General features: G+C 40.5%; 1 protein-coding gene across 1 annotated transcript in view; it reads left to right on the forward strand.

The window, feature by feature from the left end:
* TXLNG (taxilin gamma) overlaps nt 1–17,187 on the forward strand; it is a 62,860-nt gene that overhangs the window by 34,083 nt on the left and 11,590 nt on the right. The window contains exons 2-5 of the mRNA XM_004382863.2: nt 2,186–2,489; nt 3,709–3,800; nt 11,706–11,876; nt 15,076–15,270. Coding sequence (XP_004382920.1) covers nt 2,186–2,489; nt 3,709–3,800; nt 11,706–11,876; nt 15,076–15,270 — 762 coding nt within the window. The remainder of the gene's footprint in view (nt 1–2,185; nt 2,490–3,708; nt 3,801–11,705; nt 11,877–15,075; nt 15,271–17,187) is intronic.

Below are 17,187 nucleotides of genomic sequence, written 5' to 3' on the forward strand. Positions count from 1 at the left end.
GTCCATTAGTCCTTTGGACTAATCTTTTCCTTGTATCCTGTTCTCTTCATTCTCCCTTGCTCCCGAAGGGGTGAGACCAGTGGAGTATCTTAGATGGATATTATGTAGTTTTCTGAAACCTTGCTCACAACATTATGTCTGTGAGATTCATCCATGTCGCATCTAGCAATAGTTCATTCTCATTGCTGTATGGTATGAATATACCATCATTTATCCATTCTGCTGTTGATAGGGAAATGTGGGTTGGTTGCATTCGGGGGTTATTACGAATTTTTGGCCTTTGGGTGCACATATGTACACGTGTCTGTTGGGTAAAATCCTAGCAGTAGAATTACAGGGTTAGAAGGTATCCATGTTGCCAAAGAGTTTCTCAAAGTGGTTGTACCAATTTAGTTTTCCAAAAGCTTACTTGATTTACCAGTTTTAAGTTATAAAAGATAAGTATTTAGTTCCATTAACCTCTCCATCCTCTCTGCATCCCCTCCTACTTTGATAGTTTAAATTATTTTTAGTTCTTCAGTTGGATACGGTTGTAATTTAAAGTAATCTCTGCTTTCCCATTAACTTTTTTGTATGTGTGTGGTAAAAATATATATAACAAAGCATTTGCTGTTTCAACATTTTTTACATGTATAATTCAGTGACATTAGTCACTTTCATCATTGTGCAACCATCACCACTATCCATTTTTTCCTCACCTTAAACAGAAACTCTGTCCCATAAGCAATGATTCTCTCTTCCCCTTTCTCCCACCCCTGGTGACCACTAATAATCTTTGGTCTCTATACATTTGTCTTTTCTAAATACTTCATATAAATGCCATTAACTTTTGAAAGTAGCTTTGTCCACTAGTGATATAAGAGAAGGCTATTAGATATTTTTCCCCTCAATTTTATTCAAAAGTTGTGAGTACATGACTTACACATTTGCCAAAACCCATGGCTGTAGAACACAAAGAGTGAACCCTAGGGACTTCAGTTAATAATTATATATCAGTATCTGCCCATTGATTGTAACAAATATACCACACTAATGCAAGATGCTAGTAATAGGGGAAACTGTGGGCGAGGCATGTATGCAAACCCTGTACTTTCTGCTTGATTTTTTTGTAGACTAAAATTGCTTCTAAAAAATAGTCATTAAAAAAAAGAAGGCCACTCTGTCCTATAGGGTCGCTATGAGTTGGAAGCGACTCGACGGCACCTAACAACAATAACAACTCCTGATACCATGCTTGCTTCACCATAGGTATTAGAAAATGTTGAAAGACAGAAGGTTAAAATTGCTATGTACATACATATAAAAAAAAGAAGGCCTCTCTCCTACAGAGAGGAAATGTAGAAAATTAAAATTTGTGCCACATCTTATGACCAAGTGTTAAGAGGGGGAAACCACATAAATAAATAGGATCAACAGTATAATGAACAGTAACGTAAAATGATTGATTCTAGAATAAAGCCATTTTTCCCATGCCTACTGTCTATATTAGTTAGGGCAGGGATTGTTGTTAGTTGCTATTGAGTTGATTCCGACTATGGCGACCCTAGGTGTGCAGAGTAGAACTGCACCATAGGGTTTTTCAGAGCTCTGACCTATGAGAAGCAGAATATCAGGTGTGCCTTTAAGGCCTCTGGGTGGGTTCGAACTGCCAGCCTTTCGGCTAGCGATGAGGGACAGTCATCACTTCTATCCCAGTCCATTGGTGGGAACATCGTATGGGAGGCCCACCTAGCTGTAGAGGGGCTGGGAAATGTCCTAGTCCACCGGGCCCAATTCCAGTGGATATTGGGGGAGGTTGGCTTTTTGGTGGCTAACTAGCTACCTCTCCTCTACCAGTTCCTTGAGGATAATAAGATCAGAATTCTTAATGTTAACCCGGAACACTTGACTTTCTGTTAAGCTGCTGATTATTGTAAGTAGTGAGTCTTTATATGGAAATAAGTTGAGATTTACAACCAGTGACCACATTTCCTGCGTCCTTTTTAGTACTGCTCATTTGTGTGTTGACTTTAATTTCCTCGTACTTTACTGTCACCTCTCAGTGAGACTTAGAAATCATATTTACAGCAATTTCACAAACCACTAAGAAAAAAAAGCTAACTGTGATGTGCCATTGATTGTAAACATGGATTACATTTGACTTAACCACTTCCTCCATCTTTTTTCTCTTCCCCCTTCCTTGTAGTTTGTAATCGGCACAATGGAAGAAGCTGGAATTTGTGGGTTAGGGGTGAAAGCAGACATGTTGTGCAACTCTCAAGCAAATGATATTCTTCAACATCAAGACTCCAATTGTGATGTCACAAGTAACAAACATTCACTGGAAGAAGACGAAGGCAGCGCCTTTATAACAAATAACAGGAATTTGGTGAGCCCAGCGTACTGCACACAAGAGTCCAGAGAGGAAACTCCTGGGCAAGAAGCTCGAACCGATCCCCCTGATGGGCAGCAAGATTCAGAGTGCAACAGGAACAAGGAAAAAACGTTAGGTAAGAGCCTTTGCTCAGTGGTGGGGCGTTTTCACATACTGCTTGTTTTCCTTGTATTTTCAGCAGCACAGACGATTGTAGAACATGACCAGTTTTGAGGTAGATGTTGCTGAGCCAAGACGCCTATTGTCTTTGGTTGGGTCACACTGCCTGTGTGCTACATTTTATGTTCAGGAGGTGAAAACAGCAGAGTAGGAAGCTTTAGTTACTTCTGAGAATAGTCAAGAACTGGCTTTTTTGAAGAAATTTGGGGCCAATTTGACACAAGTAGTATTTGACTCACCTTGTTTGCATCTTTAAAGTAGCCTGACCAAAAATTATGTGAAAGCTGTTTATTTGCTCAGTTTTATTTAAAAATTAGTCAGAAAATGACTCAGTATTATCTGTAGTTTAAAAAGTAGATTAAGGCTAATTTTCATGGGTATGTTTTCTCACTTCTGCTAGATTTAGGACTAAGAATGTAAAATCTGAGCTCTTTTATTTTAGCCTTGCTGGTTGCCTTTCCCGCTTTTTATATCTGTTGTATCTAAGATTTACAGCATTTGACTTGTATGGTTCTGTACATATTCTGTTCATATTTTATGAATATCTTACATATGAGTGAACATTTTAAAAAATAAAAAAGGTACTTACCTCCGAGATTCAGAAATAAAACATTATCACATATTTTGAAACATCGTTTGTCCCCTCCTATCTCAGCCACTTGCTTCTCCCTGCCAGATTTCTTAAAATACTGTCTTTAAGGTCTTTCCGTAAATCATCAGAAAACAATCATAAGTTATGTAAAGTTTTCATACTAAAAGATGTGTTAATAAGGAATTATGTGCATCTTAGGCAGAAAGTACTAACTGACTCCTTTTGCTTCTCTATTTGTACTTGGTTAGGAAGAAGATTTTTAAAATATTCTCTCCCTTTGTCAAATGTTTTAACTTGGATATCAGTGGTTAGGCAAGGGGAATTTTTAAACCTCCACCAAGTGTTCTTATAGTTAAGTATCAGTGAGTGAGTGAAGAAATTGAGCTTAGGAGGGAGGAGTACCTGCTAATCCAGAATTTAAAAACTGATTTTCTTAATTTACCAGGTAAATCTCTATTTCTAGTTATCAGAGTAAATTATTTTACTCTAAGTGTCAGAACGTGGGAAATGTTATATAGAGTTTACAGGTTAGATTTGATCTCATTGCTCTTCCGGGACTTATTTCTTATTTGTTGATCATCAGGAAAAGAAGTTTTATTATTGATGCAAGCCCTAAACACCCTTTCGACTCCAGAGGAGAAGCTGGCAGCTCTCTGTAAGAAATATGCTGATCTTGTGAGTATTTAATCAAGGGAGCAAGGCCCATATAAAATAGAGCAAAATGTGTGTGTGCTTGACAAGCTTTTCAAACTGTAATTTTGCTATAGCTTTAAATGTAAAATTATATTTTATTCCAGAATTGATGGGAAGAGTCTGACTTCTTGGACTTTTTGTTGTTGATTGCATCACTTTATGAGGTGATGTACGTAGAATATTCTAATGTTCTGTAAGATGTGGCCTAGAGTCCCTACAACTCAGACTGCCTTAGAGTATTGTACAGCAGCATCTGCATTCCTATGTTATGATACTTTTTGATGCCAGTCAGTTGGTATCTAGTGGTTCCTGGTTTCACTTTTCCCGAGGGAATTCTAGAGATAACCATTTTGATTGAAGTTGTGTTAGATGAAATAGTTTAGTAAAGTAATACCACGTTGCAGGAAATACTTATTTAGCATCTGCTATGTGCTAGCAAGGAACCCCGGTGGCCCCAAGGTTAAGCTCTACGCTGCTAACCAAAAGGTTGGCGGTTTGAACCCATCAGTCACTCCGTGGGAGAAAGATGTGGCAGCCTGCTTCAGTAAAGATTTACAGCCTTGGAAACCCTGTAGGGCAGTTCTACTCTGTCCTGTAGGGTCCCTGTGAGTCAGGATCTCTGTGAGTCAGAATCGATTGGATGGCAGCTGGTTTTGTTTTGTTTTGGCTGTAATGTAAATGCTAAAATGATTGCCTTTTGTGAAACACTCAGGTGAATTATCATTGACAGTCTTTATGTATTTTCATCTGTTGGGAAAGCAGTTGTTCCGTTTCAGAAACATTGTTATTTCACCAGTGATCAGCCTTAAGAAATGAATTCTGTTTCTTATTGGAAAACTGACAGTAACATCCCCTCAGTTTAATAAGTGTTCCCTGTGTGACCCCACTTAGCTGGCATTCATCAGTCTGGCACCTTCTGTAGCTGAGTAGCAGGAAACCCTGTGCATCCATGAAAATGGTCTAGAACATTAACAAACCAAAGGGTGCAGAAAACACAGTGTGGTAGATTGCTGGTTTCAGGAAAGGAATGCTTCCATTGTCCATGGAAGCCAGCCCCTGTTGGTGCCATTCACCTGAGGAGAGTCATGTGAGAAGAGACAGGAAAAGGACCTGAACAAAAAAAGGATAAGGTTAGCTGCCGGATGTGACAACAGCAGGCAGCCAGGAATAGCTAAGGCAGTCCTTCTCAAACTCTGACATATCCTTGGCACTTTTGTTAACATTCTGATTCAGATGCAGATTCTGATTCAGCAGGTTTGGGGTGGGGCCTTAGATTCTGCATTTCTAATGGGCTCCCAGGTGATAATGATGATGCTGGCAGCCTGGGGTGTTTTTGTTTGTTTGGTTTGGTTTTTGTGTAGATATGGTAATCTGTCTTGGAAGTAGTACAGCCAGAATGCTCCTTAGAAGCGAGGATGGGGAGACTTCCTCAAGTCATGTGCTTTGGACATGTTATCAAGAGGGACTAGTCCCTGGAGAAGGACATCATGTTTGGTAAAGTAGAGGGTCAGCCAAAAAGAGGAAGACCCTCAATGAGATAGATTGACACAGTGGCTACAAAGATGGGCTTAAACACAGCAACGGTTTTGAAGATGGCCCTGGACCGGGCAGTGTTTTGTTCTGTTGTAAATAGGGTTGGTATGAGTTGAAACCCCCTCCAGGGCACCTAACAACAACAACAACAACATGGTTATTGTTAAGCACTAGTATGCAGTCATGAATGAATGCAAATGCAGAAATGCATTTGTTTTAGGAAGTGACGCATTAACAACTTGCCTAGTGAGTAACCTCCCTTTGATTTAGTTTTATCCTTTTGGAGATCAGTAATTATTTACATTGAATATATGGATATTGAATATATACTGTTTTCAGAAGATGTCCGACAGCTTTATTTCTTGAAACATGACTCATTGCATTAAAAAGTAGAGTGCCTAGGTTATGTAGCAGTGAGATCTCCAAGGATTATTCAGAACGCTTCCCTGTGGTCATCACTGTCCTCTGCCTTCATTGTCGCACTCGGCCACATCACTAGTGTAGGTGGTCTGGTGATTGGGTGGACTGCAGTCTTGGGCGCTGTGATCTAGGTTGTTGCTGGTCTTTTTGGGGAGACCTTGTGGTGGTCGCCGCATTCATGAAATTGGAGCATTTCCCCTTCTAGGTGTGAATAACATTCGGCCTTTAACATGGTTGCTAAGTGGTTAAGTGCTCAGCTGCCAACCAAAACGTGGATGGTTTGAACCCACCAGCGACAACTTAGGAGGAAGATGTGGCAGTCTGCTTCCTTAAAGATTACAGCCCTGTAAGCCCCCACGGGGCAGTTCTCCTCTGTGCTGTAGAGTTGTTATGAGTCAGAATTGACTCACCGGCAAGTTTATTGTTTTTTAGGTACTTTATAGTGCTATTTTTCATTCCTTAGTCACGTTGTCTAAATGATTATAGCATATTAATACATCTTGATATCTTGTAGTGTAGGCACACCTTCCTTACTCTTATTGTCACAGTTATCTTGGCTATTCTTGGCCCTTTATTCTCGGTATACAATTTTAGAATCAACTTAATGGGAAAGAAAAAAACACTGTTTAGGATTTTGATTAGCATTTCATGGCATCTGTGATGAATTTGGGGGAAATGGGCATCCTTATGATATTAATGGAGCTTAAAAAGTGGTTATCAATATGGGAAAAATGACATTGGATCCTTAGACACCATACACAATGATCAATTCCAAATGGGTGATGGATTTAAATGGCCAAAATTAAACTTTACATTTTTTAAATTTTATGATTAAGGTGAGTATCTTTCCAACTTTGGGTTAAGGGAGGATTTTTTATGACACAAAAATCACTGTCAAAGATTGCAAAAATTGGCTATTGAAATTGAGAATTTCTATTTGACAAAAGACACCTTGAAAGAAAGTAAGACATTACAAACTACGGAGAACATACTTGCAACACATAGAACCAACAAAAGACTCAGTATCGAGAATGTATGTAGGAAAAAAAAGACTGTATTAGAGAACACCTACAAATGAATACAAAAAGGACAAATAAACCAGTGGGAACCTGGGCAAGAGACATGAAGAGGCATTTCAAAGAAGTGAAGAAACATAAGGCTATTAAACATGTAGACAAAGAGAGGTTCAACTTGATTGGTGATCAGGGAAGTAGAAATCAAGACCACAGTGAGATGCCACTTTGTTCCCACTCTAGTGACAGAAGTGAAGAATTCTGACCATACTAAGTGTTGGAGAAGATGTGGAGTCACATGATGTCTTCTACATTGCTGTTGGGAGTATACATTTGCCCGCCACTCTGGAAAATAGTTCGGCATTATCAAGTAAAATTGAACATTTGGAAATCCCACTTCTAGATTTGCACCCAAGAGAAATACTTGCACATGTACACAAGAAAGTTCATGTCACTGTGAGTAATGACAAAACCTGGAAACAGCCCATATCCCCATTGACAAGAGAACAGATAAATAAATAAACCACCCCCCCACCCCTCCGAAAAAAAAAAGGCAAGAGAATAGGTTAAAAAAACCTGTTGCCATCAAGTTGATTCCGACTCATGGTGACGCTATAGGACAGAGTAGAACTGTCCCATAGGATTTCCAAGGAGTGGCTGGTGAATTTGAACTGCTGACCTTTTGGTTAGTAGCCATAGCTCTTAACCACTGCACCACCAGGTTTCCAGATAAATAAAGGGGGTATATTTTACTGTTTTTAAGGAGCTCTGATGGCGCAGCGGTTAAGCGCTGGGCTGCTAACTGAAAGGTTGGTATTTCAAACCCACCTAGTGGCCAGATCTGCCTCTGTAAAGATTACAGCCAGGAAAACCCAGTGTGGCAGTTTTACTCTGTAACACACGGGGTCGCTAATGAGCTGAAAATCGACTGGACGGGACCTAACAACATTTTGTTTTCTTTTTAAAAAGCGGAATATACAGCCTGTGGACCAAATCTGGCTGATGCCTGTTTTTATACTGCTCAGAAACCAAGAGTGATTTTTATATTTTTAAAACGGTTGTTTATAAAAATAAAAAAGAACAGTATGAGAGAGAGAGACTGTATGTGGTCCTCAGAGCCTAAATATTTACCTTCTGGCCCTTTACAGAAAAGTTTGCTGACTCCTTATCTATAGCGACATGCAAGGATATAAATGACTTAGCAATATAATCTAGAGTTCTCCTGTCCAAAACGGTAGCCACTAGCCCCACGTGGCATTTACATTAAAAAATTAGTTCCTCAATCATACTAGCCACAATAAAGTTCAAAAAATTGAAACCAGAAAATCTTTTCTTAGGACTCCACATTGATGAAATGAAATCACCTGGAAAGGAAAGCAGTGGAGTGATGAAGACAGGATTGAGGATGTGGTTACCTTAAGTCAGAGAATACAGGGGGACTTGGGTAGATTTAAGTCATTGTCCGTGTTGGCAGGTTTTGTATTGGGTAGTAAATAAATAAACGAGGCCTTGCATAGACCAGTGATTGTGTCATGAACCAAGGGTTGTGATGAATCCAATTCTGTGCAGCTGAGATCCAGAATAAAGAGAGAAATTACCCATATAGCCCATCACCCAGAGGGAAACTGTTCTGAGTATGTAAAATTGTCTTGTGTATATAGGTAACTTATAGATTTGTGTATTTTGTACAGATTGGGAATCTTTTTGTATATATAATTTAGTATTTTCCCTCACAAAATTATTTGTGAGCCTTTTTCTCACATCAACAATAATTCTTCAAAGCCCTCATTTCTAATGAAAATAAGCATTTAACTACTAGGCAGAGGAGAAAAACATTTTAAAGGTCATTGATGCATATTGAAAAATTGCTTTCCAGAAGGCACCGTGTGAGTGAGGGTCTTGACACACCCCTCCCATGCTGGACTTAAAACTGTGTGCTGAGCAGTGGAGCTGGCCCATGGCTTTGGGTTTGCATCTTGGCTTGGCTGTCAGATACCTGTGTGACCTTGGGCCAGTTACTTTGTCTTAAGTCTTGGTTTGTACATATTTCTGCAACTGTCAATTATCTTAATTTCCTTTGTCTCCTTTCCCTTTGGGATGCTGTTTTGTACTTTTTAGTACAGCAAAAAAAAAAAAAAAAAGTTATTTTACTTCGTTGACTCAAAAGCCATGTTTCAAAATCTCAAGCCTACCTACCTGCTCCCCTCCAAAAGAGAGAAAGAAAAGAGGTAGACAGTCCCTTGAGTTGCCGTATCCCAATCTCTTCCAGTTTCTCCAGTCCTCTTCCCCCTGGGCAGATGTTTAAATGGCAGAAGTGCCCTTGGGATTTTAACCTTCTCTGAGTGCCTTTAGGAGCCGAGATATGAGGGCCCTCCCCCGTTGGGAACACTGGTTGTGTGTCCGAGATGTCTGAAGCCTTGCAGAGTGCCTGCGGACTTAATTAAAACGCTTCAGGCTGCCTCCTGCCCATCCTTACCACAGCTGCCAACACCAGTTGTCTGTGAGAAATTTGGTCGCTGAGCCTCTGCACCAGGCCATGGTAGACTTTTAGGCTCCGACTTGCCCCCTACTCTTCTTTAGAGACCAGCATCTACCATGCCTCCTGGCCACAGTGTAAGCCGTGGTACCAAGCGCTGTGGGGGTTGGGGCTCTGAAGATGGACATTGTCTGGAAAGCAACCCCCCACCAAAACAGAACAGAAAAGCTTCCATGGTGTTCTTTGACATTCTTCCCCAAGAAATGCAAACTGCAAAATCTACAGCCATTTCTGTGATTAGTGCCTAACTTTTTTGTGTTTACTGAAAGCTGGCTCTCCCCCTGGACCTTAAATTCCTTTTTGGTCCTTTTTTGCTCCGTGTATGTCAAGGCTGGGAGGTGAGTTTGGTACCCTTCCTATTTCTCTGCTTTAAAACCACAAAAACCCCATGTTTCTTAAAAATCAAGGTACATCCAGCTGTCCTACCTTTTCTCCCTTCTTCTTGTCATTTACCAGCTTTCACACACTGCAGACTTTTGTCCCTGTCTTGCCTTGGTCCTCTTTGCTCAAACTCTTGCTTTCTTTCAGTCTAGGTTGCTTCTTCACTGTGGCCAGTCTGGCCTCTTGTTCCTTGCATGCCTCATCACGGTACCACCCAGGCTACCCACTGTGATCACCCCATGGCCCATAGGGCTGCAGAGTCTCTAGCACAGCCCATTTGGTCTGTAACCACCTTCAGTCCAGCGTCCTTGCTCAAGGACCCCCACCTGTGCACGACCCTCTACTTTCTCCCTGTCTGTATGGCTTTTCTGTTCTTTCCTTAGACTTCACACATCATCAGAATCACCCTCTTTGCAAATATCTCCTTACCCCTCTGATCATCCACTCCACCTGCCTGGCAGAATCCCAAATCTGAGCATTGAAAGAATGCAACCAGGCAGATAAAAGTGCAACCAGGCCTTCAGTGCTGGGTGATGATCTTAATAGGTTTTTTTAGATCAGTTGCTGTGAGTCTATCCGGACTAGTCACCCCCTCTGCAGTTGCCTGTTACATACCTTTAATTATAATGCTCAACTTCTCTCTACCTCTTCACCTCTCTCCTTTTAGCAAATGACCACGCCCCATATTTCTTAGAGGAGAGGAAAGAAAAGCATGTCAGCGTCCTACCAGCAAATCTACAAATGAGTTGCATCTCCACCCATCTTCTGGGACTCTTTTTCACTTTTGTATCGTTAGTGGTGAGCTGGCTGCCTAGTACCTAGTAAGGTTCAGCGTAGTGTAACATCACCGTCAGTGCAATGGGACAGTCTGAGCTGCCACACCGGTAATGTAGCAACACAACCAAGAAAGAGTACAATTAAAATAGGCAGCGTTTGGGTTTTCCCCATGATGCCATTTTGACTCACGCTGAGGTGTATTTTACTTGGAGTGGGAAAGAGGTGGCATCACAGAGCTGGCGGGAAGTCACAGGTAGTATATGCAGAACCTGCAGCCCATATTCACTGTGTGGCAGCTCACAGTCCAGAGTAAGATACAAAAGCAAAATTACTTCACAAAATTATACAAAAGCAAAGTTACGCTTTCCTGCAGGGATTTCAGTAATGGTTTGTTTTGTTTTTTTTTAAATTGTGCTTTAGGTGAAAGTTTACAGCTCAAGTTAATTTCTCATACAAAAATTTATATACATATTGTTATGGGACATTAGTTGCAGTCCCTATAATGTGATAGCACACTCCTCCTTTTCCACCCCAGGTCAATAACGGTGTTTTTAATAGCTGTAAGCAGATTGCCTATGAGGATGCTTGGTATGTTTTAATAGGCCACAAGATGTCACTCTTGCTCCTGATAGTGTGACTCATCATCCTTTCCTTCTCCAGGAAAAGCTTTATTGAAAGGTCGGTAAGGCTGCCATCTTATCTGTTAGTCTTGATTTAACCTTGAAATAGACTAATTTCTGCAAATGTAAAATTGCAGCAGTTCCTCCCTCACAGAGAACCCTGAGTTGATTGAGTTCCCATTTTGGTGAGTGCTTCAGCAGAGTAGCCTTTGTGTGTTTTTAGATGGTGTTGATTCCTAAACTGTTTTCTAAAATATCAGTGTTTGTTTTTATTGAGAAAATAGATACTTTTGATGACTGTTTCAGCAGCCTTTGTGTGTTTTTAGATGGTGTTGATTCTTAAAACGTTTTTCTAAAATACTAGTTTTTGTTTTTCTTAAAATAAGAGATGGAGATTTTTTCCCCCTACCTTATTTGCCTGCTTTCCCATCTCAACTAGAAAACAGGAGCAGAAAAGGGTGGCGGAGCAGCAATGGCATGAAACAATTTAAATAAAATATCACACTATGGTATTGGGCTCTTTGAAATTTTGTACTCGTCATTCTTCCAGCTGTAACTCAGAGATTCTTCCTGTGTCCCCTAAGTGTAAAGTGCTGGTTTGTTCTAGCTGGAGGAGAGCAGGAACGTTCAGAAGCAAATGAAGATTCTGCAGAAGAAGCAAGCCCAGATCGTGAAAGAGAAAGTTCATTTGCAGAGTGAACACAGCAAGGCCATCTTGGCAAGAAGCAAACTCGAGTCTCTTTGCAGGGAACTTCAGCGTCACAATAAGACATTAAAGGTTGGTTGGTTTTCCACAGTGTGATGAACACAGTTAATGCCATTGAACTGTACTTGTGAAGAATGTTGAAATGGCAAATGTTTTGTTACATATGTATTTACCACAATTTAAGAAAAAAAACAAAACGGTTAGTTGGTTCGTTTTTCTGTTTTTTCACAAGGTAATTACTTAGCTGGTTTTATAATCACCTCATATCTATTTGAAATCAGTCCTTGTCTCCACCTGCTTTAATGGGAATTAGCTGTGATGATGGCTGCTGGTCGATAAATCCCTGGTACGTCTAATAAATCCTTGGGACATCTGTGCTGGCAGTGTAGGTTCCTGAGAGGAGGACTCTGGGGCCCCATGGGGGACAGAGTGCCTGGCTTTCTGTCTGCTATGTGCTGATGCCATGTGGGAGACCTCCTCTTGGTACGTAAGTTGTGGTTTTGCAGGCAAGGAAGAACTCGTTAATGGCCCGCAGACTTGATCACAGGGATCTAGATGAGCTTGATGTTTATGTCCACAGCGCTCCTGCTGAGAGCCCTGGCTTAGGCAGCACCGAGTGCTGGCTTTCTGCTGACTGCTGACATACTTGGTTACCATGCCTCCCTCAGATAAAGCATGAAAAGCTGAGTGGAAATGAGAGACTCGTAGCAACAGACCTGAGTCAGAGTGAATTTGAGAAGGGAAAACAGGTTGCTGAGCTCTTGTGTGAACTGGCTGGGTTGCCAAACTCCCCCTGCCCTTCCCCACTCTTCAGTTGCTCAGTACTTTGAGAATAAGCACTTAAACCTTGACTGATCGGAAAGGAAGAGGGAGCAGGTACCAAGAGATTCGTTGGTTGTCCACAGGGAAAGAAGGACGAAGAACAGAGACTGGAGAGCCTCTGCTTCCTTCCTATAACGGGATCAGGCTTGTCCCATGGTGTGGCTAAGAAGCTGTGCAGTTGGGCTCGCTGGTCAAATGCCCATTCCCCAGCAGCAAACCCCCAGGGCCCTAGAGTATAGGACCACTAGGAAATGGACCCTCAGCTGCTCTGAGGAGCTACTTTTTCTTTGCTTTTGAAACCTTGAATTTAGATATGAATGAAAGAAGCTAGTATTTTTTTCCATAGCAGATTAACGTTTTGATTGGACTGATAACTGTCTAGAGGGAAAAGGTCTTTGACACTTGTATCTTAGTAAGAGTTGAAAGTAAGTTTTTTTTTTTTTTTTTTTTAATGATGTTTTATTGAGTTTTTGGTTAAAGTTTACACAGCAAGTTAGGTCCCCATTTGACAGTTTCCACACAAATTGTTCAGAGACGTTGATCACATTTATCACAATGTGTCAGTATTCTCTTTAATTGTGTTCAGTTTGTTCCCTTTCCAGTACTGTAGTTTCCCTGCTGCCTTATCTTCTCATCTTTGCTTTTGAGAAGTTGTTGACCTTTTGGTCTCATACTGATGGTTTTTAATTAGGGCACCAATGTTAGGGGCAATATCCTTTATTTTGTGTGTCACTCTGCTATTTCACTAAAAGGTAGTAGACTCGGTTCTAGGTTTAAAGAGTGTCTGAGGGCGATAGTCTCAAGGAGTCCTCTGTTCTCTACTTTTCTAGTTTGTCTGGCTTTTTTTTTTTTTTTTAAATTTGAGTTCTCCGTATTTTTCTTCCATTCTGTCCGGGATCAGCTATTGTGACCCTGGTCAGAACGGTCAGTGGTGGTAGCTGGGCACCATCTATTTCTTCTGATCTCAGCATAGATAAGGTCGTGGCTTGTGTAGACTTGTTTCTTCTCTGTACTTTTGGTTACCTTCTTACTGTTTTTCTCCTAGCCAGTAGAGATCCGTAGTTGTGCCTTGGATGGCCGCTGAAAAGCTTTAAGACCCGAGATGCTTCTGACTTCCTTGGAATGAAGATCATGATTTTTGTGAACTATGTTATGCCAAGTTGACTGAGTTGTCCCATGAGACTATGATCCTAAGCCTTCAAACCCAGAAAACCAGTGTTGGAAGGTGTTTGGTCATGTCTGAGGAGTATCTGTGTTTGTGTCTTCAGTGAATGTATGTGACTGCATCCACATACGTACGTACCTGTAGATACTTTTAAGGCACCCTGGCGGCACAGTGGTTAAAGTGCTCTGCTGGGTACCAGAAGGTCTGTGGTTCAAACCCACCAGCTGCTCCATGGGAGAAAGATGTAGCACTTTGCTTCCATAAAGATTTACAGCCTTGGAAGCTCTGTAGGGCACTTCTACTCTGTCCTGTAGGGTTGCTATGAGTCAGAATTATCGACAGCAGTGGGTTTTTGGTATAGATACTTCTCTCTGTTCTCACCTGTACTTACTGGTATACCAAATTGCCTATATCCATTCATACGTGCTCAAACACTCGTTTTTACTTTGGTTGTGCTGTGCTCACCAGGTCCACGTTCGGTGCCACTTTCCACATCACGAAAAATAGCTAGTCTCTGTGGTATAAAGCACACTTTCCCCACCCCCCCTCCTCTCTCTGATAACCACCAGTGACCATTGGTCACTCTGTATTTATCTCTTCTTCTTATAAAAGAGGGATCATACAATATTTGTCCTTATATGCTTGACTTATTTCACTTAGTATTATGCCCTCCAGGTCCGTCCGTGTTATGTTTTGAGGACTCATCATTGTTCTTTATGGTTGTGCAATATTCCATTGTATGTATGTACCACAGTTTGCTTATCTGTTCATCTGTTGATGGGCACTTTGCTTGTGTCCATTTATTTGCTATTGTAAATAAAGCAGCAATGAACATAGGTGTGACAGTAAGCTTTTTAAAATAAGGAATCCGTTTGTCCCCTTCCCTCTAGGGAATGGAAGATGTGACCCAGAAAGTAAGCACCAATGGGGTTACATCACTTCAGGTTGATCCAAGATGATGTCCTGCCTGGCCAGTGAGGAGGGTGCTTGGGGAAATCATGTGGAGGGAGAAGCCTCTTTGATTTCCGTCTAATGGAGTATTGGATAGTCAGCGAACACTTATTTTCTAGCAGGGCGCCTTACACCTCTCTGAGTATTCCTTAGTCTTAGGAGAAGGTGCTTGTTTTAAACAGGGAGCTTTCTGGTCATAAACTAGGAGGAGGGATTGTAGTCAGAAATGAACATGTCAGGGCAGCAGTAAATGACCCCACAGAGCAGAACTGTCTTGGTGAGCATCTCATCTATAGGTTTATACTATTAACGGACATTATTTTGAATGATAAGGAAGAAAATATGCAGCAAGCACGAGAGGAAGAAGAAAGACGTAAAGAAGCCACGGCACATTTCCAAATTACATTAAATGAAATTCAGGTCCAGCTGGAACAGCATGATGTACATAATGCCAAACTCCGCCAGGAAAACATTGAGTTGGGGGAGAAGCTGAAGAAGCTCATTGAACAGTATGCCCTGAGGGAAGAGGTAAAGACATTTTGTTTGTTTATTTAGACAGCTACCATTATTAGCAAAACCTTTTTCCCATTCATTACTCATTACTCAGTGGTCACAGGGTATTTAGAACTGGGGTATATGCACAGTGGCATCAGGCAAGAAAAGGCCCAGGCACCAAATGAGCAGAGGAGCCAGTTTCTGGCCTAGCTGTTGGTGGGTTTGGATAAATGAGGGGATTTCCAGTAAACATGTCAAGTACCACTTGTCTTCCATGTGATACTGGAAGATCCTTTATCCATTGAAGTAAAGTTTACTGGGAGGATCCATGGCTGCTGAACTTGGTGATTGGCCTCCAACCAAGACTTTTATAGTTACTTTACAAGCTAGTCTGGAACTTCAGAGATGGCTTCTAAATTAAAAACAAATAGGTGATAATTTGCTTTTTGAAGTTCCTCACTTTTAGAGGTCCACTGGGCGGTGTTAGAGGCTTTGAGTTTTATAAATGGTGCGTCCCCTGCCTTTAAAGCTGGTAAAATGTGCTTTTGTGTGCATTGTGCTCCGTCCATAAACAGATTAAAATAGCTGATTAAAAAAAAAAAATTGTGGCATCTCTGTGGGTTATTCAGTTTTCAGTTCAAACTTTAGATTAGCTTTAGTTTTACATACGACCGTTTGAAAACTGTTAAGGTTTTTTAAAGATTTTTTTTTTTAATCATTCTCTTTGCCTTTACCTTTTTTTTTTTTTTTTTAATGGAAAATTGCAAGTTGAAATAAAAGTAGAGAGAGTGCATCACCTGGCTTTAGCAGTTATCAGAGCATAGCAACTCTAGCCTCATCTGTATTCCCATCACCTCCCCCAGATTGTTCTGAAGTAAATCCAAGATGTTGTATTATTCCATTCCTAAATATTGGAGTGTTGGAGTGTGTGTATCTCAAAAAGATAAGGATTCTTTTTGAAGCATACCCACAATGCCATTTCACATCTAAAAACTTTAATTATTTAAATTAAATATCTAGTCACTGTTCAAATTTCTCTGTTGTCTGTGTTTAAAACTTGTTTTAATCAAGATCCAAATAAGGTCCATACGTTTCACTGATTGATATGTTTCGGGTCTCTAACATAGGTTTCCTTCTCTCTCTCTTATTTTTTTAATTCTTGCAGTGCGTTTTTACTAAAGAAACTTTTTTGTCCTGTATAATGAACTTTCTTTTTATTATAAAAGCTGCAAGTTCCTTAAAATGATTCTTTTAGTTTTGTTGTTTAATATGACAGTCTATCTCATCATCGATGTAGCAAATTTGGAAATGATAACATGTTCAAATCATATTATTTGTAAGTTGTTTACTTGGAATATTCTAGAACATTCTTTCTTTGGTCAGAATATAATAATGATCAGATGCAGGTAAAGACAGATCATCTATTCTCAATACTTAGATTACCTTATTATCAACTAGTATTTCTTCCTCATATATAGAGTATTACAACTAGAGGAGTTAGTATTTCTCCATTTGAAAAGTTATGTTCTGATTACTTTATGGTACATAAATAACCACTTAGCAATTCAGTTTGGAAATAATAATGACCTCTTACCAAATGCCCAGTGTGTGCCAGGCACCAATCACCTTCCATAGTTTTATAACTCTGCAAGGTACGTGTGGGCGTCCCCCTTGGCAGACGGGGAACTGAGATTAAGCAAGGTGCATTTGACCCTGGCCCGTTCCTACCATTGTATCATGCTGCCTCCAGCTAAGAAATGTTGGAAAATTTAATGGGGAGAAAAATATTCAGGAATTACGTGTAGGATGAGTGGGTTTAATAGTTAGAGCTCCTTATTTGTCTTTTTCTTGATCCAGTTTGAATCTTATTTTCAATGTAGGTCAGAAATAGGAAATAAAAAGGTGGTGGCTGCTGAGGCTATTGATGAGGATAGTCCGCCTCCCACAGGA

The sequence above is a fragment of the Trichechus manatus genome, unplaced genomic scaffold, assembly GCF_000243295.1.
Source record: "Trichechus manatus latirostris isolate Lorelei unplaced genomic scaffold, TriManLat1.0 scaffold00100, whole genome shotgun sequence".
NCBI lineage: Eukaryota > Metazoa > Chordata > Mammalia > Sirenia > Trichechidae > Trichechus > Trichechus manatus.